The sequence below is a fragment of the Diplotaxodon limnothrissa genome, linkage group LG12 (assembly GCF_057381915.1).
Source record: "Diplotaxodon limnothrissa isolate DT_005_m linkage group LG12, D_limnothrissa_male_GT1.1, whole genome shotgun sequence".
Lineage (NCBI taxonomy): Eukaryota > Metazoa > Chordata > Actinopteri > Cichliformes > Cichlidae > Diplotaxodon > Diplotaxodon limnothrissa.
This window is the reverse complement of record NC_140607.1, coordinates 29214379-29237244: the sequence shown is the minus strand read 5'-3', so window position 1 is coordinate 29237244 and position 22866 is coordinate 29214379. Positions and strand designations below refer to the sequence as shown.

Genomic DNA, 22866 nt, shown 5'->3' with positions numbered 1-22866 from the left:
AAAAATACAGTTTTTAACCTATACATTTCAAAGTCAGTGCAAATACTCCACAAAGAGTAAAGACTGATAATAATTCTCTGTAAAGTGTGCAAAGCATTAAATCCCAGTAACACTGAGGCTCCAGTTTCCAGTAAAATGCCTAGCTTCCAGTGGCAGAGCTGCAGTGTATTCACACTTTACAAGAACTAATGAGAAGTACCAGAAGAAAGAGAAAGCTGTGGGTTTTCTCTTCACAGCACCTCATCGCCCTGCGCATTGTGCTGTGCATCTTCCATCTGAAGCTGCTGATACTTTCTTTTGAAAAATCCAAACTAGAAAGAAAAGTTTGACAGAAAAAGTGAACCAAAAGAATACTTCCACAGATTTTTACAAGACCAGTTACCAGTTTTAACTGTTTTCTTTCTTATATCCCTGTGCTATGTAGCATATTGGTGAGGAACTCTTGGAATCAGTAAACTTAAAGCTGCAGATTTCTTTAAAATCATCCATATCTGTTCATGGCAGCAGGGTGCAGCAAAGATGAAATGCTCATTTTACAAATGTACATCATCCTAAGTTTTACATATCCTACTGTTGTTCCTCTACATCTTAACAAAAAGCAAGCAAACAAACAAAAACATACCTTCCACAGCAGCGCAACAGCCAGAGCCAACAGAAACAGTCCAGCTATGACACTGCCAGCTATGACGCCAACTGGAACATCGGCCGTCTCTCCAGGTTTGCTGACTCTCAACCCAAGCTAGAGTGCAAGAGAACAGGTGACATCATTGCCTTGTCTGTCTCCATCAAATCCAGGCGTAATAGTTTAAAATGAAACCAGAAATGGCATGATTAACAAAATAAACAAAAATAAATGAATAAAATATTCTTACATAAGAGCACTCGTGTGCTTTACACTGCTCTTTGCATACAAAATTGTGAAAATGATCAGGACAATTGAGTATGCTCATCAGCTGGAGTAACTGAGCTGCTCTTTTAAGCAAACAGCATCATGTTAGTCAGATTTAAGCAGCAAAGTAAAAAACTGAAATATAATCTTACAGTCAGCTGTTTGTTTGTGATAATGAGCAGATCAGGTTTGTCGGTCTTCACTTCCAAACTGGAGGTCAGCTCAACGGTCTGATAGGTGGCCTAACATAAAACAAATTACACGAATTGTGTTAATATAACTGATTAATTCCACAATCAATAACTTAAGAAATGTAATGATAATAAAAGCAGACCATCTTTCTAAAATCGATGTGAAGATATTTACCGAAATAAAAGTGCTGTTCCAGATCCTCGTTTTAACGTTCACAAAGTAGGTGCTCTTAACTTTAGTGTCTTTGAGGATGCACTTTATAGATTCACAGTTTGCACTCTTGCAGTCCTGTTAGTTTAAAAAAAAACATCAGGAAACAACACTCAATATTAGAAAAAAAAAAAAAAAAGCAATGTGATATTATTTAAGGTGGAATCTGCATATACTGTAAGGTTATATGTAAACAAAGAAAAAAAGGAATAGCTTTATTATTCATGTAGGAAATATGAAACAGAAGTAGTGCATCAAAACCATCATCTTTTGCATACAAACTATTTTCTTCCATATTATGCGTCAAAAGATTTCTGTGCACATGTGCAGATGTGCATATTTGGAATTGTGCATAACTTCCTGCTAAAAGCAACAGTTGTATAAATATCTCACTGACCAGCTTCTCCATTCCTCTGAAGCTCTCCGCAGAGAAGGACACAGTCTGAGTGTTCTCACCGATCTTCAGAGGGTTGACTAGATTGTGTTGACAGCTGACTGAACCTCCCTGCAGAAGGAGGAGAAGCCTTCTATCATTTATTGTACAGATATAACACTTGAATCCAGTAAAAGTTGAAGAATTTGTACGCTGCCTGATAGTTAAAAACAAATTTGGGAGTAAAGCTTTGGTAACCAATAGAAACACAAACATTCATAACAGAAAACAACGTACACTCTTTCATTTCTAAACTTTGACCACTCGCTCTGCACTTCCATCCTTTCGGCCTATGTGTGTCATGGTCCCCGTGCCTCGCTGGCTGAATCTGTTTTTGGCAACATGTTTTGTTTGTTTTTTTTCCTTTGCACTTTCTCTCCTCTGCCGGGGCGGTGCTCATTACGGGCTCCCGCCCCTGGCCCACGCACCTGTGCTCACCGTCACACCTGCAGCCGATCCCAGCTGATTTGGAGCACTATTTATGACGGCGGACCTGTGTCATCCTTCGCTGGATTGTTAACCCATCAGCCCCTCTGAACCCGAACCTGAGAGTTTGCAACTATCCCTAACCTGGACTTCTTTCTCTGTGTGTATATAGATCTGCCCTGGACCCAAGCAAGCGTGTGTGTGTTTGGAACCCACTGAGAGCGTGTATTGGATTAATCCCTGCTTCCCCCTGGACCCTTTCCCCTGCCACACTGTATATATATTCTCACCTGGTATCTCACTGTAAATAAACGCATTTTCTCTTTACCAAGGATACCTGGTCTGCGCGTGAATCAATTTCAAACATTGTGACAGTGTTTGGCAAGTCTCATCTGCCAGCAGTGGAGCGCTGGTGTGGCTCCACTGCCGCACCAGTTAGTTGTGAGTAACTAGCTTGTTGGAGGCTTGACTGGTTTAGTATACTATACTAAACCAGTCAAGCCTCCAACAAGGTTGAGTGTTTAAATAGCCCAAAGCTAATCTGCATGAAGGCCAGGGTTATTGGAGTAGGTCAACACGGGGGTGCTTCTACTTTACTTAAGGGACATGTTACATTGACCTGAAGTGACCCGGAGTAACACTGACTTTTGTCTTTATTAGTGTTTATGTGGGCCTTAAGCTGAATCACGGAAGGGATACAGGAATTTGTTGCAGCACCACGTGAAGGTTTTCTGGATCATTGTACGAAAGATGAGCTTGTAAGACTTGCAGACATATATGAACTTGATTTGAGTGATATTGGTGAGAAATTTCGCAAAGAAAAAATAAAATCTGCAAGTATCTGTGGCTGGGAAAGAGGAAGCTGGCCAACCTTGAGTAATGCCATCATCGGTTTCACAAAGAAATTTGACTTCTGAGCAACAGAAAGAGCCAATTTTGTTGCAGATGTTGTATGAAAAAGAAACAAAAACAAGATGATGAACTCTTTTGTATACCAAAGTATTCCAGAGTCTAATGTGAATCTGTCAGCAAAAGCTTGGTTGACACTGGGTCATGCAACAGGACATTGATTCCCATTCCAACAGAATGGCTGAAAACCAAAAGAAGTCCAGACCTCAACACAACTCAAGTAATGTGGCAGGATCTTAAGAGAGCTGTGCATAACTGAATGCCTGCAAGCCTCAATGAAATGAAGCAACACTGTAAAGAAGAGTGGGCCAAAATTCCTCCACATCAACACGAGAGACTGATAAAGTCTCTCATGTTGATATAAATGATTACTTCAAGATGTTGAAGGTGGTTCTACAACCTACCGGTACTCAAGTGGACTTAGTTTTTGGCACTCTAATTTTGCATTCCTTTTTAAAAAACAAATAGATAATGACATAAACAGCTTTTAATCTTCTTGAACGTTCCTGGGTTTTGGAAACTGAGAACTCACTGTTTGTTCCTCCACGCTGGTGATGTACAGGAGCCGATTTCCACCTTTACTGGTCATTGGCAGATTAATAGTCAGATACAGAAGGCTCACGGGTAGGTAACTTGTAGAAACCTGTAAATAAATTGCATTACAGACGATACATTTGTTAAAATAAAGGTAAGAATTCTGATGATATTTTATGAGACTGATTTATTTATCGCACCTCTGCTTTAAAGTTATACTCTGGGCCGATATCATCGTAGGTTTTCACTGTTAACACTGGAGTGGTTGCATCTGCCACAAAGAAATTAATATTTGGGTGCCTAGAATAAAAAGTACATGAAATGAATGTTTTAACATTAATATCAGCTTTCAGATTTACGCTTTGAGACTAAATGAGAAAAAGTAATATTAAGGTAAGGAAAACTCACTTGGATAAACTAATCCCAGTATCATACTGAACAGGAAAGGAGAAGTCCACTTCATTGTCTGTATCTATCTCTTCTTTGCTGTCACTTTAAAGGAAAGAGACAACATTATTAATCACTAATAATTTTAATAAAGCTGATTACTGGAGCTGAGTTTCTTTATAATTCAGTATACCTCTTGGCCACAAATTTTAGAATGGCTTTATCTTCCAGCTGCTCAAGACTGTATTCAAAATTTATGCGAAATTTCACCTGTAATGAAATAACACAATATTTTTTCCAAATATTTCACAAACAAAAACATGTATATGCAAAAAGATTAGAGAACGTTTACAACTTTATTTTGTTATTTATTATTTTTTCCTTTATGGGGTTTTGTGCTTACCTCTTGGTTTTCTCTTAATACTGGATATCCTACATGGCAAATAACTTTTTCTGTTTGTGATGTGCATTTGACATCCTCTGTCTGTAAAGGCATAGATTTAGCAGAGTACACAACATTATGGACTGTGGCTTTATTCCACTGGCTTTTTTCTTGCTTTAATATTCATTTTTTTCTGCTTTTTATTTTTATTTATTGCTGTTCATACACTTTAGAGAAAATAAGAAACAAATTCTTTTGAAAAAGTTTACTCAAAGAGCATGTTGTTTTTCACATTAGCATCATGTAAACATAAGTAGTTTTTATTAGGCATGCTTACCAGAGGAAAGATGGAGGAGTAGTAGAGATTTTTGGCGAAAGTTATCACGAGTTGCGTGTTGTATGCATTCTCCTTTTTGTTTTTCACAACAACTTCAAATGACAGCTCTCGGCTATTAGGGCTTACCAGAATGGGTGCTGAGCTGCAACACAAGAGATCAAATTATGTTTCTTCATGTAACAGCAAGAGTATTTTTCAGAATGAGAAGGAAAGTTTAAAGTTGTTTACCCCTTTATTTCCCTAAAAGTTGCTTGCTATTAAGGGTGATTTCTTTTACCTAATCTTAATTACCACCTTAGACAGTTTTGTGTTGCCTTTCTTAAAATTAAGAGAAACAATCAGTCAAGTGCACAAAACACTTTTGTTTTTGCTCCCATTCCCCATGGGATGGACGTAGAGACCTAAAATTCATTCCAGATACACAATATAACCATCCCTCCCAAACAGTGGTCACAAATCAGTCCAAATGTGTGGTAGTGGGCACATCTGCCATATTGAGATAATCCATCCCACCTCACAGGTGTGCCACATCAGGATGCTGATCTGACATCATGAGTAGTGCACAGGTGTACCTCAGACTGCCCACAACAAAAGGCCACCCTGGAATGTGCAGTTTTGTCTCACAGCAAAATGCCACAGATGCCACAAGCAATGAGGGAGCGTGCAATTGGCATGCTGACAGCAGGAATGTCAACCAGATCTGTCGCCCGTGCATTGAATGTTCATTTCTCAACCATAAGCCGTCTCCACGGGCGTTTCAGAGAATATGGCAGCACATCCAACCGGCCTCACAACCGCAGACCTCGTGTAACCACACCAGCCCAGGACCTCCACATCCAGCAGGTTCACCTCCAAGATCGTCTGAGACCAGCCACCCAGACAGCTGCTGGAACAATTGGTTTGCACAACCAAACAATTTCTGCACAAACTGTCAGAAACCGTCTCAGGGACGCTCAACTGCATGCCCGTCGTCCTCATCGGGGTCTTGACCTGACTCCAGCTCGTCGCCGTAACAGACTTGTGTGGGCAAATGCTCACATTCGATGGCGTCTGGCACGTTGGAGAGGTGTGCGCTTCACGGATGAATCATGGTTCACATTGTTCAGGGCAGATGGCAGCTGAGAATGTCCCAGTTCTTGCATGGCCAGCATACTCACCGGACATGTCACCCATTGAGCATGTTCGGGATGTGCTTGACCGGCGTATACGACAGCGTGTACCAGTTCCCACGAATATCCAACAACCTCGCACAGCCATTGAAGTGGAGTGGACCAACATTCCACAGGCCACAATTGACAATCTGATAGACTCCATGCGACGATGTGTTGCACTGCATGAGGCAAATGGTGGTCACACCAGATACTGACCGGTTCTGGGTCCCCAGACCCCCAATAGCGCAAAAAACTGCACATTCCAGGGTGGCCTTTTGTTGTGGGCAGTCTGAGGTACACCTGTGCACTACTCATGATGTCAGATCAGCATCCTGATGTGGCACACCTGTGAGGTGGGATGGATTATCTCAATATGGCAGATGTGCCCACTACCACACATTTGGACTGATTTGTGACCACTGTTTGGGAGGGATGGTTATATTGTGTATCTGGAATGAATTTTAGGTCTCTACGTCCATCCCATGGGGAATGGGAGCAGTAACAAAGGTGTTGCGTTTATATTTTTGTTGAGTGTATAAAGTCCTTCCTACGTATTCATGTGAGTTAATACACCGAGGAGCCAAAATCTTTTATGTTTTTCAGAGTCTGATCCAGCAATTTTATGGGCTCTAATATGTGCAATAAAGCAATGAAGGCAGACTTGTAAAACAGAGAAAACAGAAACATTTGTAACGTTTGTTAAGAGTTAAAAGCATTTCTTTCTTGTATGGTGCACATAGTTACTTTACACTTGCCAAGATTTCAGCCCTGTTAGAAAAACAAAGGTGCTTTTTTTTTTGGTTGGTATTGCAATATTATTGGACTATAACATGTAGGGTAAGGGTGTCAAACATAAAGTCTGGGGGCCAGAACTGGCCTGTCAAAGACTTCAATCGGCCAGCGGGACAAAATGTGGAAAATGTGAATAAACACATACATTTTGAAACTGTAATTTCATACATTTTAAAGCTTGTATATTGATCTCCTCCACAGCCATCATAGCACAGTAATGAAAAAATAATAATAAAAATACATTTCTGCTTTTTTACAATGTGTCCACCATAAACCATAAAATATTTGCCTAACATTTGTTATGTCTAATTATTCATTACTGTGCTAAGAGTTTGTGGCATTACAAACACGTGTTATCACTGGGAAGTTTTCCCCTCATGGAAAAACTTTGCAACATCAAGACTCAAAGCATGTTTGCAGGACGCTTCTCCCACTGCCTATTTAATTTGATCATTTTCATTTATCAGCCTTCATAAATGCTGATACCAATAGATCAACATATAGCTAATACTGGTTGCAAACACTGGCTTGTTGATAAATTAGTTGGGCTGTATAAGTTATTGAAGATTTATTATTATCATAGCGAAATAATGCTTCATATATAAAGAAGGATGTAGCCACCTGTTTTAAAAGGCAGAGCAAATGCAAAGTACCTTAAACCTGAACTTTTTCTAATTGCCAGTAGGAGGAGACGTCTCTGCTTGGAAAAAGAACTACAAATGTCTATAAATGTTACTGAACAAAAATTGATGCACAGTTTGTAAATTTTGGTCCCACAATTACATATAATTTGTTTTATTGATGTATTGTTTTCAGGGCCTTTCACAATTATCAATCACACAAATAGTAAAAAAACAAAACAAAAAGACAAAACACAGCCACACACAATCTTGTGGCTGCCATTACACATCAGGTAGATTCACAAAACAAAACTGGTCCTATCTTTACCTGAAAACTCAAAAAACAAAAATATTCACAGCACATGGTGTCACGATCCCTGCACATGGCATATTTTACCTTGTCCAGCTCAGTGTTTCTTACCCGGATGTCTTTGCATCTGTCTTCACACTCAGCACGAGATCACTGTTGCACACCTCATCAGAGCCGCAGTCTTTGGTGAAGGGGATCTAAAACAACGACACGGCAGCAAATTCAGCCAAACGATGCAGCGTTTTTCTAAAACCGCATTTCCAACAGAACAGACATCATAAACGGAAATGATTACATGTCTGTAAGTTGGGTGAGCTTTAATCATGCTGCTGGGAAATAACAGCATAGCATGACTTACTGAAACCAGCCAGTAATCATCTCACAGGTAAAACATGTTATTTAAAATGACTGTACAAACAACTTTACAGCTTCGTCATAAGGTCTTCTGTCACTTGATTTGTTTCCTGTAGGCATAGCATGAGGGGAAAAATAATAATAATAAACTTAGAATCAGGGACGTGCTGGGTGTCAAATACTTACAAAGAACTGATAAGCATTTTCAGAAAATTTGTCAAGGACAGGGTTCGCATTTGGATCCGCTTGTTCAATTTCTACTTTCAGACTGAGGGAGTTGTCAAAGTCTGGTGTCTCCTGTTGAATACAAAGTGTATGAACAAATTAAGGGATCTTTTTCAAAATAATTCACACCTATTCTGGGGGAAAATGTAGTGTAATATATCCACAATCCACTACCTGAACATAAACTTTGTAATCTTGACACAGGCCTGTAGATGGTACTTGTTTCACATCTTTCAGAAGGCGTTCATTATTTTTTACAAACATTCCTCTTGATGTCACTCTTGAAGACAGCAAGTCAGCATCCAGAGTCAAATTGTATGTAATATCTGAAAAAAAAGCAAAAATTATGTGTGGCACATTTTGTCCCTGCAGTCAATCTTTTGTGTTTGGATTATCTTGATCAGACTTTCTGGAAATGGACTGATTTGCTTTCCTGTTGAGAATCAGATGATAAACTTGTTACTTACAGCACTTGTCTTTTTGATTAATGTAAGCATAGAGCCACCACCCAGTTTGAAAAGAGAAACAACAAGGCTGACTCAGACTGAGCCAGTCCCCAAATACCTACAACTTCTGCCTTTGTTATTTGATTTGTCTGTATCTGAAATCATGATTTATGACTAAGCTTGTTTAAAAATAACCCAAAAAAACCCTGTCATAAACATCTGCATAAGTGTCTGAATTCTATGTTAGTCTGGTATAAAATCCTTCAAGCCTATTACTTTAAAAAGGAGTGCACATGTGTACATATTATATATTTACCGACTGTTCCAGCAGGCGTTGCAGGTCTAAATGCAGCGGTGAAACACAGTTTGGTGTCAAAGCATGAAAGCATGCGACCATTAATGTTGCAGGGTTTGTTGAAAATGTTGATTTTATCAGGATTGAAAGAAGCTTTAACTGTCACAGATGCCACCTTACGGGACCTGAGAAAAAGTTCAGTTTGAAATGACTAAAAACACGGACTGATATAAGCGACACAGTGTAGAAAATCATAATATTAAACCATAATATTTCCCCTGAGTTGCACTTGCTTAACTCACCAGAGTTGCACCACCTTGCCATAGGCCCCCACTGAGATATCAGGGAGTTCATCACCATTCAGATCTTTATAGCTATCTAGAGACCTTCCAAAGTACTTCAGCTGAGGATCCAGGCTGAAGCCAAGAATTCTCTGAAAAGAGAAAACCCCATTATGTTCACATATGTTATGTAAAAAGGTATTGTTATTAAAAATGTTAGTAATATGTACTGTACCTGTGAGAAGTCTACACCTGACATGTCCCTCTTTCCATTGTAGATGTAAATAACACCTTTTTCTTTCTCTTCCAGCGGTGCTCCAACTACAACATCGTTGAAACCATCTAGGTCCAGGTCAGGAATAGCAGAGATGGCCATCCCAAAACGTGCATCCATGGTTGGGGGTGGACCCTTAAGGAATCCCTTCTCGTTCAGTATGCCCTTCAGAAGATAAGATGGAGATTGTATGCAGCTGATGAAGCTAAACATATAAATTAAAAACAAATCTATAAAAGAAGCAGAATATCTGCTCCTGTCTGCATATGTCGATCAATCTCTTTTGCACTGTTGTGCAGGAAATCCATACCACAAAATGGAACTAAAATAGTAGTCAGTGGTTAATTTTACCTTGGTGACAGAGAATAGGAAGACTCTGCCTTGCTCTCTCTTTAGCTCACTCATGTACATGGGCGCACCAACCAGCAGGAAGTCTGTCATCCCATCTTTGTCTACATCCAGAGAGCACAAGACGCTTCCAAAGTATGAGCCAATCTGGGAAACCAATTAACAACGGTTAACTCTGATCCTTACACTTCACGTCACATGAATCACTCATCTTGAATCAGATCAGTACCTGTTTTCCTCTTTGCGAGTCTATGATATGAGATTGCTTCTGAGCATCGACAGTGTAGACGATAACTTGTCCAGAGTGGTTTGAACGAGGTGCACCAGCCACAAAGTACTCGTTGGGTCCAACACGCATTGTGGTGACAGAGTAACCTGGAAAGTAACATAAAGACAACATTCACCAACTGACAGATAAACTCTTTACATATTCTTACTCGGTAAGTGGCAGAATGTAGAACAATAACACAGATTTACTCAAGTCCTCAATTAATTCTGCTAATAACTACTCTTCTACATTTATTCAACAACAATGGTGCTCTCAGTTATTCTGGCTGTTCAGACCTCTAGTCAGGCGCACTTTGGGTGTAGCAGTGCTGTGAATGATTTTACTAAACTATTTATGAATAAGAACAATGGCACAGAAAGGTGTCCTGCTTCAGCAAGCACTATAAAATTTCATAAGGGTGATATCACTCGAGAGCAGTTTGTACATTCCCCCGCTGTCTCAAGAAGCTCAAAATTAAAGGAAAACATCTGGGGAATTTTTTTTAAATCAAGGACTTATTCGATCAAAATCTTTTCTGCGTTCACAAAGCCATCAATTTTGATGAGAGCCCCAAAACTATTGGCAGAACTGCATCCCCAAATCTTGACACAACCACCACCTTCTTCTACAGCTGTAGACACTCACAGTTGTACCCCTCTCCTCATCTCCACTGTATATTTAAATCATCACTCTTTAAGACATGTTGCCACTCATTTCTGGTCCAGTTCTTGTGTAATTTGGCATACCTCAGCCCAGGTGCCTTTTTTGCCCCCACATGTTTTTGAATCAGGTTGCCACTTCTCAGAGCGGAAACCGAATTAACCACAGTGCAAAACTGAGAATCTTGGTGTTTGTTTTAAAATATTCATTGCTATCACTTAGGGGTGCCATCACACGTTTAACACACTGTCTCACAGTTCATTTTGTTATACAACTGAAAAAGCAAATTCATACCGGGCCAGTCTATGACGTTGTAAACACGAGATCAAATTTTGGATTTACAAAGGCTAAGAGCTCTTTGCAAATCACCTCGTTGTTGCAAAAATATTGTATTATTTTGCCATTATTTAATGTCCAGCTGTGCTATATTTGGCATCTTTAATGGATTTGACTGAAGAAATTGGAACAAATTATGTGTTTGTTTGTGATACGCTGCGAGCAACAACAGTGTGTTACGATCCAATGTTGTCAGTGTGTTGTGTTAGGCGTGACTGTTATGTGTTTCCTGTTTTACTTTGAAGGTCTGTCTTATCTCAGTGTGTTCAGTTTACGCTTCCTTGTCTCGTCAGTTCTGATTTGCCCCAGCTGTGTTTCCCTCCTGTTGTCCATTCCCTGATTGCTCCCTCTATGTATTTAAGCCCTGTGTTTCAGTTTGTCATTGGGTTGTGATCATTGTGGTGTTGGTGTCTTAGTTTTGTAAATAGCTGTAAATAGAGTTGTAAAGTAGCAATTGAGTATTTTTTTTCCCCCCCACCTTGTATATATTGTTCACTGCAGCAGCCTAGTAGGCGTGAGAAGCCATTTTTGTTGATTACGTTTTCTCCTGTTTTTCATGTAGCGAGTTAGGTAAGGGAATTGTCTTTTGTTTGGTTTTCAGTTTGGGTAAGAAAGCATAGGGACCATTAGGGAGTTTTGTTTGTTATTTTTGGCACTGCTCACTGCTGAAGCAAATAAATGGCTGCTTAGAATTTTAAAAGAGATTGTTGTTTGTGTTCTTGCTTGGGTGGAGTGTGGTGGGCCAATGTTTTGTTGCGTTCAGGACACGCCTAGACCTAGAACGTAACAAGTGTGCAATGATAGAATTTAAAATTCAGTGTTTGCTAAGTTATCTGCTATATGTACTGGTTCATCCCTTGAGTTAAATGCCTTTTTATGCTTGAATGATTCAGGTTTGTGCGAAGCTGCTTAACAAAGGCTCTACCCTGAAAAGTACAATGATTGGACTGAAATGAGTGAAACATAAAAACTTCATATGTAATAAATTCATAGGCCTCCAATGTGGCTTTCAAAGCCATGCAGTTGTAGTGTAAACGTATTGGTATTAATACTAATAGCCATCCATTACACCTATCCCTGTAGTGTTTTATGCAAACAGTTATCTAACAAAGTCAAACTGTATTATAGATTTGTTCCAATAAATAAAGAATTAAATGCCTACCCAGTAGTGAACTATGGTTTTTGTCTTGCAGTGAATCTTCAAAGGCTGAAAGAGGGAGAATATGTACTTGTGACCCTGTTTGATGTACGACAGTCCCGCTCCAGGCATAGGCTCCCACTGCTCCGAGCATCAATACATCCTTAAAGAGAGAAGATCAAAATCTAGGCAACAAACACTACACCACTACATGACTGCATGACCAATATGCACATATAACATAAATCAGATCAGATCCATCGGATACAAATACTAACCACTTTAACCAGCTATTCTTAAAGTGGTTTTGCACATGTTTCCACAGCTTAGCAGGCAAGAAAAAAGATGTCTGACAAACCTTTACCCTTTTTTAATCTGATTCATTTTTTGGCTGGGTGGGTACCTGTTTGCTGGAATAGTGAGCACTGAATCCAACTTGGGACATCTCCATTTTGAAGCTGTCTGCCCCTTTTCCAGTGCCTTGTGGGAACAAAGCATTATGTGTACACCAGAATCAAAACCCAAACATAACAAGCGGTAACATAAAGATAATGAAAACTCACATGTTAAGATCTTAAGTTAGAAAAGACATGTCATGAAATTAATCTACAGTGCAGTGAATTTGCTTCCTTCCTGATTTCTTAGTTTTCTGCATATTTCTCACATGTAAATGTTTCACATTATCAAACAAATTTTCACACTGGACAAAGAAAAATGATTTTTTTGATTACTGCTTAAACAGAACCTGTCTGACAAAATAAAGGTTTATTAGGCTAAAAGATATCAAATGGTAACTCATCATGTCACAATCTAAAGAACAGATAAGAAACAAAGTCACTGGACAGAGTTACAAAGCGTTTGCTAAAACCTTGGGACACAGCAAGAGTCCACCAATGATTCACCCAGGAGGTCACAAAAGAACCCAGAATAACAGCTAAAGAACTGCAGGCCTCACTTGTCTCAGTTAAGGTCAGAGTCCACAATTTAACATTAAGAAAGAAACTGAGCAAAAATGGCATCCAGTTCCAAGGTGAAAAAGACCAAAAAGAACACAAGGACTCATCTCAAATTTGCCAAAAAACATCTTGGTAATCACCCAGACTTTTAGAAGAAAAAAAAAGCAGAGTCCAGCTACATACATCTGCCCTAAAACTAACAGCATTTCATGAAAAGAACATCATATCAACAGTCAAACATGCTGGTGGCAGTATGATGGCCTGGGACTGCTTTGCTGTTTTATCACCTGGACGACTTGCCATAATTGATGGAGCCGCGAACTCTGCTCTCTACAAGAAAATCCCAAAGGAGAATATTTGGCCTTTAGGTCGTGGTCTGAAGTTCAAGCGCTGATTATACAGGACAATGATCCGAAACACACCAGTGAGTCCACCTCCAAATCAAATTGAGATGTTTTGGAATGACCTCAAACAGGCTGTTCAGACTTGAAAACCCTCCAGTATTCCTGAAATAAAACAATGCTCATAAGAAGAGGAGGCCAAAATTCCTCCACTGGGATTTAAGTGAGTCATTGACAGGTATCACAAAGCTTCATTGCTGTTCTTGCTGCCAAGGGTTGGACAACTACTTATTAGGTTCAGGGGGTAATTACTCTTTCAGACAAGGCTAGGCAGGTTTGGGCAGCATTTCCTCTTAATAAAGGAAATAATCTGAAACATTTTAAGTGACAAAATGCAAAAATCAAGCAATCAAGATGGGGGCAAATACTTTTTCATGGCACTGTACATCCACTGTCACATAGACTATATGTTCTGCATATAGTTACAGTAAACACAACAACGGGATGGGAAATGGCATAATCCTCTATGTACCTTCTATGCTGAAGATGCGGTCGCCCAGAGTTCCAGCGATAGTATAGAGGACTGCCTCTTCAGATACGTTAAAGAAATGTTTCTCTGTGGGTGAACTGGCGATGGATTTGATTTCACTTATAAGCTTTTCTGTGTCGATGTTATTTCTTGTGTAATAACCCAAGACCTATTATTATTTAAAAAAAACAAAAAACAAAACAGCATTTCCAGATTGGACAAAGTAAATATAAGTTTAAGTAACAAATCAAATCAGCAAATTAATGAGCAAATATAAACTATCAGAAAAGGAATTTAATGCAGGTCAGTACTGTGCAGTTAGCAAGTACTGTTAGAAAGGTGAGCTATAAAACTGGTTCTATACTTGCTAGCAGTTCAAACACTTGTCAGAGTTTGCACATAAAGTGAGCAGTTCTTTAAAACAAAGGATGCTTAAATGCAGAAAATGAGGAAATGTCACCATTACATAATACGTATGATTCAAGTCATGGAAATTTATCTTAAATATGTGACTTGGTTACCTGAAATTCAGTGTTATGATCATACTTTTTACTCATGAATAATCAGCGTAAATGGTAGATGAGCACTTACTGCAATACCGAAGCGGGTAATGCCCTTCTTCTCACAATCGGCAATAACTGCTTTTGTCATAGATGAGTCATGTGATTCACCATCAGTGACAACCACCATTACTTTGGCAGCGTTTGGTCGGCCGCCGTTTTGGGCACTAAAACCATCAGTGCTGAAAGGAGAGGACAAGGCAGGTTATTGGATTTATTTATGGATAAATGAAACAAATACATGATTCTGATGTGATAAAAATCAACTAACCTGGCAAACTTAATTGCCTGGAAGGTATTGGTCATTTCCCCATACATCTGCTTTATGTTAGATGCTGCAGAAATAGCGTCTTTGTTGTTCTGATACTGATTCAGTTTGAATTCAAATTTGGGGTTCACGGCATACTGGATGACGCCAACCTGGCATAATAATGTTAAAAAATTCTACATCAAATTACAGACTGTGGCAATAATGATAACAGGAAAACTAGAAAGAAACAAGACTAATTACAGTCATGTGGAAACGAAAGCGTCCCCTTTTCCAATTACAGGGATTTACATATCAGGACATTATAAAAAATAATCTGTTTGAATCCTGTGTGTGGAAAAAGTATACTCTAACTGCTTCCATATAAATTAAGAGGGTAAGTAGGAACAGGAAGTTTTGGCAATTTTCTTGGAAACATTAGGAATGATCTTTAAAAGGCAAACATTACTACTGGCCAATCTGGGGAGGTTTAAAATTGCTAAACAATTTGAAATCCATCAGGCTACAAAGGAAAAGATTATCCACTTGTCTAAAACCTTCAAGACAGCTGCCAATCTGGGAGTTGACATTCAACCCAAGGTCAAACCTGCAATGCTCAGAAAAACTGCAAAATAAACCAAGAGCTCCATCTCACATTCTGGTCTCAGTTAGTGTGCTAAATATTAAAGTTTATGTACAACTAGACACAGACACCGCGATGTAGGGGTGATTATTTGGGCTTGTTTCGCAGCCACATGAGCTGTCTGACAGCTAAAGCTTCGCCAAAATTTGATCATGCAACAGGACAATGATCCTAAGCTGCAAACCTCAATAAACTGAAGTGACCTTGTAAAAAAGAACGGGCCAAACCTCAAACGATGATGTGAGAGACTGATAAAGTCATATGTGGTCAACTTACTGATTCATGGTCTGTATATACATTTTCACACACTGCTTCAGCATTTTGGCCTAGTTTTTGTTCAGTTATTACATCATGTAAACTGTAATTTGTTCTTGTTAATTTGAGGTTGTATTTATCTAATTTTACGTTCTGGTAAGGACATTACCAGACTCTTACAAGGATATTATGTCCTGAGATGTAAAACCTTATAATTGAAAGTGGATGTAATTTCTTTTTTACCAATGCTGTAAGTCAAAACTATTGACTTACAGCTTTAGTTGCATAGTCACCTGTGTACTTTGGGGTCCAATGTCAAGAGCGGGTAATAAATTTTTCAGGAATTCTACAATGGGTTCCCAAGGAAAAATGCTGTTGGAGGCATCCAAAACGATCACAATGTCCATTGGCCCTCCACACTCTGAAAAAGTCAGTAGTAATTAAATAAACTGTGCTCTTGCAATGCATTTATTTATCATTCATTCAGCCACAGCCTTGAGCTCTGACACTTGCTTGGTATAATATGTCATATTTAACTCCTAGTTGCACTTCACCATTTGTTAATATTTTCGTGTCTTTCAACAGTTTAAACAAAATCAGGAATCAAAACCACAACAAGGCCACAAGAAAACAAAAAAAAAAACAACTTCACAGTAAAACAGAAGGTAACCAAAAGATATGACTAACAATGAAACACGAAGGAACTTGAAAAATGAAGAACATTGTCTGGAGAAAAAAATATTTCAAACTTAGTCATTAATTAAAAATGTTTTGTAAGATCTCTGTCAGATTTTCCAGAAGCACCGGGATCTATCTGAAACTGGTAATTAAAGAGCTATAGATTAACAAAAGGCTGTATTTCCTTTAGTTAGTATTGAGGGAATACTGCATGAAAAGGCAAGTACTACAAGAAAGATAATGAACTATACACAGCATATTAAAACATCTTACTCTGGACAGCTGGAGAAAAGGCAGGTTGAGGCCGAAAGACGGGATCCAATTTGGCACATACTCCTGGGTAGAAGTTTTGAGTGCCACACTGCTGACCCCAAAGTGGACCGCATGTCTGTATCAGCCAACCACAGAGGAAGAAACAAGGAAGTTTAAAGAAAGCTTGTTGTTATGAGTATCTTTAAAGGTTTCCAGTGATATCTTGTGTATGAACATTTTTCCTGTCAATATATATAACACAACATTAGGTGAAGTGATATCAACTAATGCCCTCAGTTGATATCACTTCAATTCTGTTTTATTTAAACAGTGCCAAATCACAACAACAGTCGGCTCAAGGCACTTTATATTGCCATTTAAAGAACCTACAATAAATATTATATCATGCTTTGATCATTTTGGACAGTTTCTCATTCAAGAAACTTCTGGACAATTTTCATCATGGGTGCTATTTTTACATCACTGTGGAAGTCCCACTTTCAAGCACTTTCATAGACACTCTATATCTTCCTCATGAACCTTGAATTTAGATCCTCAAACCGTCTCTGGCTGCAACCCAGAGACCAAAGTGAAATTCTTAATTATCACTTGTATTGTCAGTTTCCTAAGGGTCATATTTACCTTCAAATATCAGTACACAGCTCATCACAGGCTCATCTAGCATGGGCTACATACTACATACTACAACAACTCCATAACAATCCAATCTAAACAACCAGCTCTGCTTTTCTAGTCTAGCTCCCTAAAGAGACCACCCATATTTTTTGTCACTGGAGTGAGTCACACACAGTTTGTGCCAACTTATAAATAGGAAGGAAATGGTGTAGGGTAAGGTCTTTATTAGAGCTGTGATGTATGAAGTAACGAATAAGGAGTTGTGTTGTAAAGGCCTAACTGAATAGAAAGTGTTAGTCACGGAGGTGGTTATAAAAATACATTACTGAGCATATAGACTGGAAATAGCTCTCCTTATGCTCAGTGATATAGTGTTATTTCCTTTGTGTGAAGTTGCACACACTCAAACAAACATACCGTCAAACCATTGTCACCAGGCGTTCGAGTAAGAGTCAAACCCAGTGACATGTTGGCATTGACATTTTTAACCTCTGGAACATTGACAGAATCTGTAAAAAAGTGGCAAAGACATCATTAGATTACTGTTCAGATTACAGTTCTCATCAAGAATTTCTACAACCTGAAGAAAAAGCTTCTAAAAGCTCAATATATGAAGTTATTACAACTTTGTTGGATTTAACTGTTACGTCTGACGAATTTGGAAACATAAAAAGGACAGAATGACTTCTTGTGTGTTTCTCTGCAAGGTAGCCTCTTATTTGTGAAACAAACATCAAAAACCTTACCTTGAAGATTGAGCTTATCACAGCTGTTTTTAGATCCTGTGATGGGACATTTGTAAATATCCCCCTTCCTGTTTTGACTGTAACCGCTCCAAGGAGCACCAACCAGGAGCCTAGGAAAAAGAAAAACCCAAAAAAACATGCACTGTTGGCGTTATCCTTAAAGCTTTACCTACGTATGGGAAATTTTGGTAATCGCAAAAACACAAACATTTTCACGTAAAATACAGAAAACTGATTTTCTTTTAATCAGGCTATGAACTTGCAGCACTGAGTTTTTCTGCTCTTTTTAATAACATATGTGGATAATTCAATTATTTCATTCTTTAAAACAAACATCAAAGTTAAAACAGAAAATATCCACTTCATGTACTTTATTCCCACAACATCCAGCTCTTTCTTGCTGTTACTTAGACATTTCTCAAAATCTAGAGTTCAACAAGGCACAGGAAGAGGCACTCATCATTCTGTCATATATGGTATGATGTGTAATAGTGTGTATCTCCTGTTTAGTTTGCGGACTACCATGCACCGTGCAATCAGTAGTCTTTATCAGATTCTGTATTTCCAAGTTACGCAAATAGGTCACTCCTTCAGGCGGTGAGTTACTCTGACAAATGGTGACTCAGAGTGTACAACAGTCATACATCTAGTTGTTATTACTGTTTAACTAATGTTAAACAGTAATGAATTTTATTACTACTTTACTGTTACACATGTATAATAAAAATTGGCGAAGACGGTTTCAAACAGTATAGTAACGTGCAAAATTAAACATTTTGGGACAAAAAAAAGTCTGTACCTTATTCAATATTTATCAGCTGTTATACGTGACAGGTAATATCAGCACATGTTTAGTTACATGTTCATGTTTTTGTGAAAATGCTCAACCTCAGTAGTGATACCACGGGAAATGAAATGGCAGCGTTTCCACACTACAACCCTTATAAGAGTGGTGTGAGAACTGTAGATGAACAACAGCTGTTTAACAACAATAAAGTGCACCTTTTTAAAGCATGTAATGAAATCAGCTAAGGCCACTGCAGTTTCCATGCGCATCACTTAAAAACTAAAAATGTGTGAACTGTTGACTTAATAGTTAAGACTTTTGTAACTACTGTTGGATGCTGCAATAGAATAATGACTAGGCCACATTTTTTGCAATGGAATGTATTGCTTTGAAAACTTGCTTCAACTTGGTGGTAGCGTAGCAATGTGGAGACTTGTCTGTGCGCCAGTAAGTGGCTTGAACATTTCCATTTCCATCTCTTTGCAGTTACAGGCTGTTGTTTCCAACTTGATTCGTTTGAAAATAACATGATGTGACTGCACGCGCACTGATTCAAAGATATTAAAGTTTGTGTACAACAACAGGATTTTTTTTCTCAAGTGTACAATTGTTTGAAGCTTTTAAGTCAGTTTGGAGCCAACCACTCTGTGATGCACGTCCGACCTTTTTGCGCAACACCAAATTGAGCCTGTTGTAGCGTGCAGGCTAATAACGAGGACCTCAAACCTGTCCTCTGTGAATGCCATTATCTCCCGACTTTTAATGCTGTTTCTAGGAAAACTGCAAAGTAATATGCACACCGCTTGAAGGCTTATAGCAGCTTAATGTTTTTGTTATAAAACATTAAAGACAAGAAAATATGGCGATGACACTGAAACCTCTTTGATTCAAGAAGTTTTTTTTATGTGATGACAGAAATTCATACCATTTGCCTTGATTGTTTTCCACTTGTTGGACTGTGTAACCAAACTCTTCTTTTACTGTTCCGCTAAAGATCTTGGCACCTGCAGTACCAAGGTTGAAGGACTGTGCCTGCCAGATACTGTCAGCTGGTGGAGGGGAAAGAGGAATTAACATCACAGTGTGACAACTGACAACACAAATATCTATCTGCATTTCATATTGCATTTGATGTCAGAACAGGGTTATAAGTAATACAGCTTCAGTTTTATCTTCAGCAACAATCTGAGGCATCTGTGGCTCATGCTCTGTTAAAAAAAGCATCCCCTTAACTCAGTGAGAAAGGCAGACCATTAAGAAGCTTCACACACTCAGAGTTCATACATTTCACGAAGAGTTGAAGTTTGAGTTAGTAGAAGCTGTAACGGATCAGTCTGTTTCTAAAGAGATGGCTGTATTCCCAAACACATCCATTTGAATCCCCTCAGGTAGAATAATTTGGTGCAGCAATAGACCCACAAGCCCATACAGGCAGAGCAGAGCTCAGCTTTCAGCCTGCCTCTCTCCCTTCTCAGCAGGTAGAGGATTCACGAAACCTTCACCAGTCTTGTGTCTTGCCACGCCCGTGTACCTGCAGCACAAAAACAGCTCGCTGCGTCCCGTGCACAACCCAAAAACCATGAATAACAACTGAAACAGGAACAGAAATAAGGACCGGATTAAAAATGTCTGTCATGTTCTGCTCCACAGCTGCCACACATTGGAGGGCAGCGATAGCGAGCAGTATGTGAAAATATTAGTTATTTCCTCTATGATCCACATAACGTAGAGCCTTGACTATGATATTATTTCTACAAGAGACGAATAAAAGCTGGAAATCTCATTAAAAATAATCTCCTGGCTAATCATCCGGTGAAATTCACACGTTTTGCAATGTGTTCAAAATGCGCAAAAACCGTTCAGAAGCTGAAGTCAAATATACATCGAATAACTGATACAGCTTAGGGGAAAAAAAGATCTTCTGAAAAACTATGAAATCGCCGCTTTTCCCAGCGAGGATTGGCTGTTTATCACCCTCGAAAGGGTTGCGGCGAAAAAAATGTGTTAACATCTTTAAAGTCCAAAACAGAAGTTTGGTACTTACTTATGACAATTAAAGTGAAGACAGTATTCCGCCAGAAGTGCTCCATCCTCACCGTTAGTCCATTTAATAACAAATAAAGTCCCGCACTTGTCAAAACAGTCCGCAGCGCGCAGTCAGCGGTGACGCACCGGACAGTCTAAATATGGCTCTGTCTTCCGCTTACCTGTACACACAGAAAGTACCGTCAAACAGTGAGCAATAAACTCAGAGGAACTGGACCACTTACAGTCTGGGGTGTGCTCAAGCTATAGCTCTGTATAACTCGAAACCAAGTTAAGAGCAGACAGCAGTCCCTCAGGCAGATTTCAAAGTCCAGTTTAAAGTCCACTACTTTGAAGATGAAATCTCCGAGACATAAGGAAAGGAAATATGAGTGTTCCAAACAAGCCCACACCCGTCACCCTTAATTTTAATCCCCTTTAATCATCATTCTAGGGCTTCGCTATTTGTGGACTAACAACACTTAAATCATCCACTGCCAAATAAAAAGCAATTATCATCAATCAGTTAACAGAGAACAGTCTGAGACGTCTCCTCATCCCCCTGAGCTCGAGCTATACTCTTTGTATTTACAAATCACTGCAGAGCATAGAGTTATGTTCATGACAGGGCAGCTACTATATTAAGAAATGTCAAATATCCAGAAGCTATAAAATGATGCCCAAACAATAGAAAACTCTATGAGATATGTTTGAAGAGTAACCAAAAGCCTTTCTATATTAACTGGAAAACAATGACGTAGGCCTTTCATAAAGCAATGGTCAGGGTGGTGAAAGAGTTGAAAGAGCGGTTCCTTTCCAAATTACTCACTTAGAAACATCTTTGGCCGGAGCTCTCTGCGCAGTATACCCCAGACAGATGATTACCCCCTCTGATGTCATAATGTTTAATGAGCAAGTAACTCATAGTAGTTGGGTTGTGTAACTATTTTTTTTTCACTTTAACTTGGAAGCCTGACTCAGACTCCGAGTGTTTGGGTCTATAGGTCTGAAATGGACCCTAATGACTTCATGTCAGTTAGATATTTTTAAAACAAAGCCTGCATTGTGAACAGGGGTTGTGGAATGTGAAAGATCTTTGCCAGGCAGTGACGGGTTTAGATTGTACTTTTTGGGAAATGTAGACTTTTTCGTCAAGAAAATAGTAGTCAAGAGTCTGTGAACTCTATTACAGCCTCATTTTCAATTTGAAGATTGGCTCATGGTAGTCATAGTTTCCCCCTTCAGCTGAGCTATAATGTTAGTACACTTCCTGTGGGCTGTGGATACCTACAGTAGAAAGAGGCCAGTGGTAAATACATACTTCTGTTTTTCGATTTTTTCTTTTCTTTTCGTTGTTGTTGTTTTGATTGAAACATAAACTAGAATCAGGGGTTTGAGGAGATAAATATTGAATATTTGACTGGTCTTAAATCGTGAGGCCAAAGAGTATGCAGAATAATTGCTTGTCTTAATAATGAAATGAAACAGGAATTTTGCTAAACCCTGTCCCATTTCCAACATTAAAGTATCGTGATGCTTCTATTTTGCCATCCTCAAAAGTCACAAAACTCACTGGAACACAAAAAAATATGATTTGAAGATGATTTAACGTTTCCTCCTCGCCAAGCGTCATATATTAAATGAAAGTTAGGCGTCAACTGACATAAGACGTTAAGGTTTTGGCATAAGGCTAAACCCCTTTGGTTAATAGCAGCTCTTCTGTTAACCAAAGGTGTGATCCAACTGTAAGAATGTGAAGACAGTGTCATTATGTAGCTCATTAAACTACTAAAGCAGTAAATGACCTAAAGCAAATGAAACAAATATTCTGTGGGAACAGGCTTCTGCACCCACTCCTTTATTTATATCAGTTCACTCAGTTATTTTCACAAAGACTGGAAGAAACAATGCATACCAGTATTCACAGCTAAACCTTTGTCTTACCTCCTTTGTTTGCGCAGCATGACAAATGTAAGACATCTGTTGAGCTGGAGCACCTTTAGAGTTCAAAATT

General features: G+C 38.9%; 1 protein-coding gene across 1 annotated transcript; it reads right to left on the bottom strand.

Annotated features, from left to right (window-relative positions):
- Nucleotides 1-230: 230 nt before the first annotated feature.
- On the bottom strand, nucleotides 231-20917 carry itga2.2 (integrin, alpha 2 (CD49B, alpha 2 subunit of VLA-2 receptor), tandem duplicate 2). The gene is made up of 30 exons (XM_085368594.1): nucleotides 20872-20917; nucleotides 19753-19876; nucleotides 18041-18150; nucleotides 17712-17803; nucleotides 16680-16794; nucleotides 16022-16149; nucleotides 14855-15003; nucleotides 14615-14765; nucleotides 14027-14192; nucleotides 12601-12677; nucleotides 12222-12360; nucleotides 10025-10170; nucleotides 9799-9942; nucleotides 9409-9612; nucleotides 9195-9325; nucleotides 8914-9077; nucleotides 8326-8477; nucleotides 8113-8223; nucleotides 7684-7769; nucleotides 4700-4841; nucleotides 4384-4464; nucleotides 4174-4250; nucleotides 4002-4085; nucleotides 3794-3893; nucleotides 3592-3702; nucleotides 1689-1796; nucleotides 1256-1369; nucleotides 1042-1131; nucleotides 623-739; nucleotides 231-311 (listed from the first exon to the last, which is right to left on the bottom strand). Exons 1-30 carry the CDS (start codon nucleotides 20915-20917, stop codon nucleotides 231-233), a joined length of 3540 nt encoding a protein of 1179 aa, XP_085224720.1.
- Nucleotides 20918-22866: the final 1949 nt, after the last annotated feature.

Excerpts from the sequence above, each read along its gene's own strand:
- itga2.2 (XM_085368594.1), bottom strand. The coding sequence starts at position 20,917 with ATGGAGCACTTCTGGCGGAATACTGTCTTCACTTTAATTGTCATAA. Across the intron at positions 18,151-19,752 it reads GAAAACAATCAAGGCAAATG|GCTCCTGGTTGGTGCTCCTT; the intron begins GTATGAATTTCT and ends TCTTTTTCCTAG. Across the intron at positions 9,078-9,194 it reads GGCAAGGTGGTGCAACTCTG|GTCCCGTAAGGTGGCATCTG; the intron begins GTGAGTTAAGCA and ends ACTTTTTCTCAG.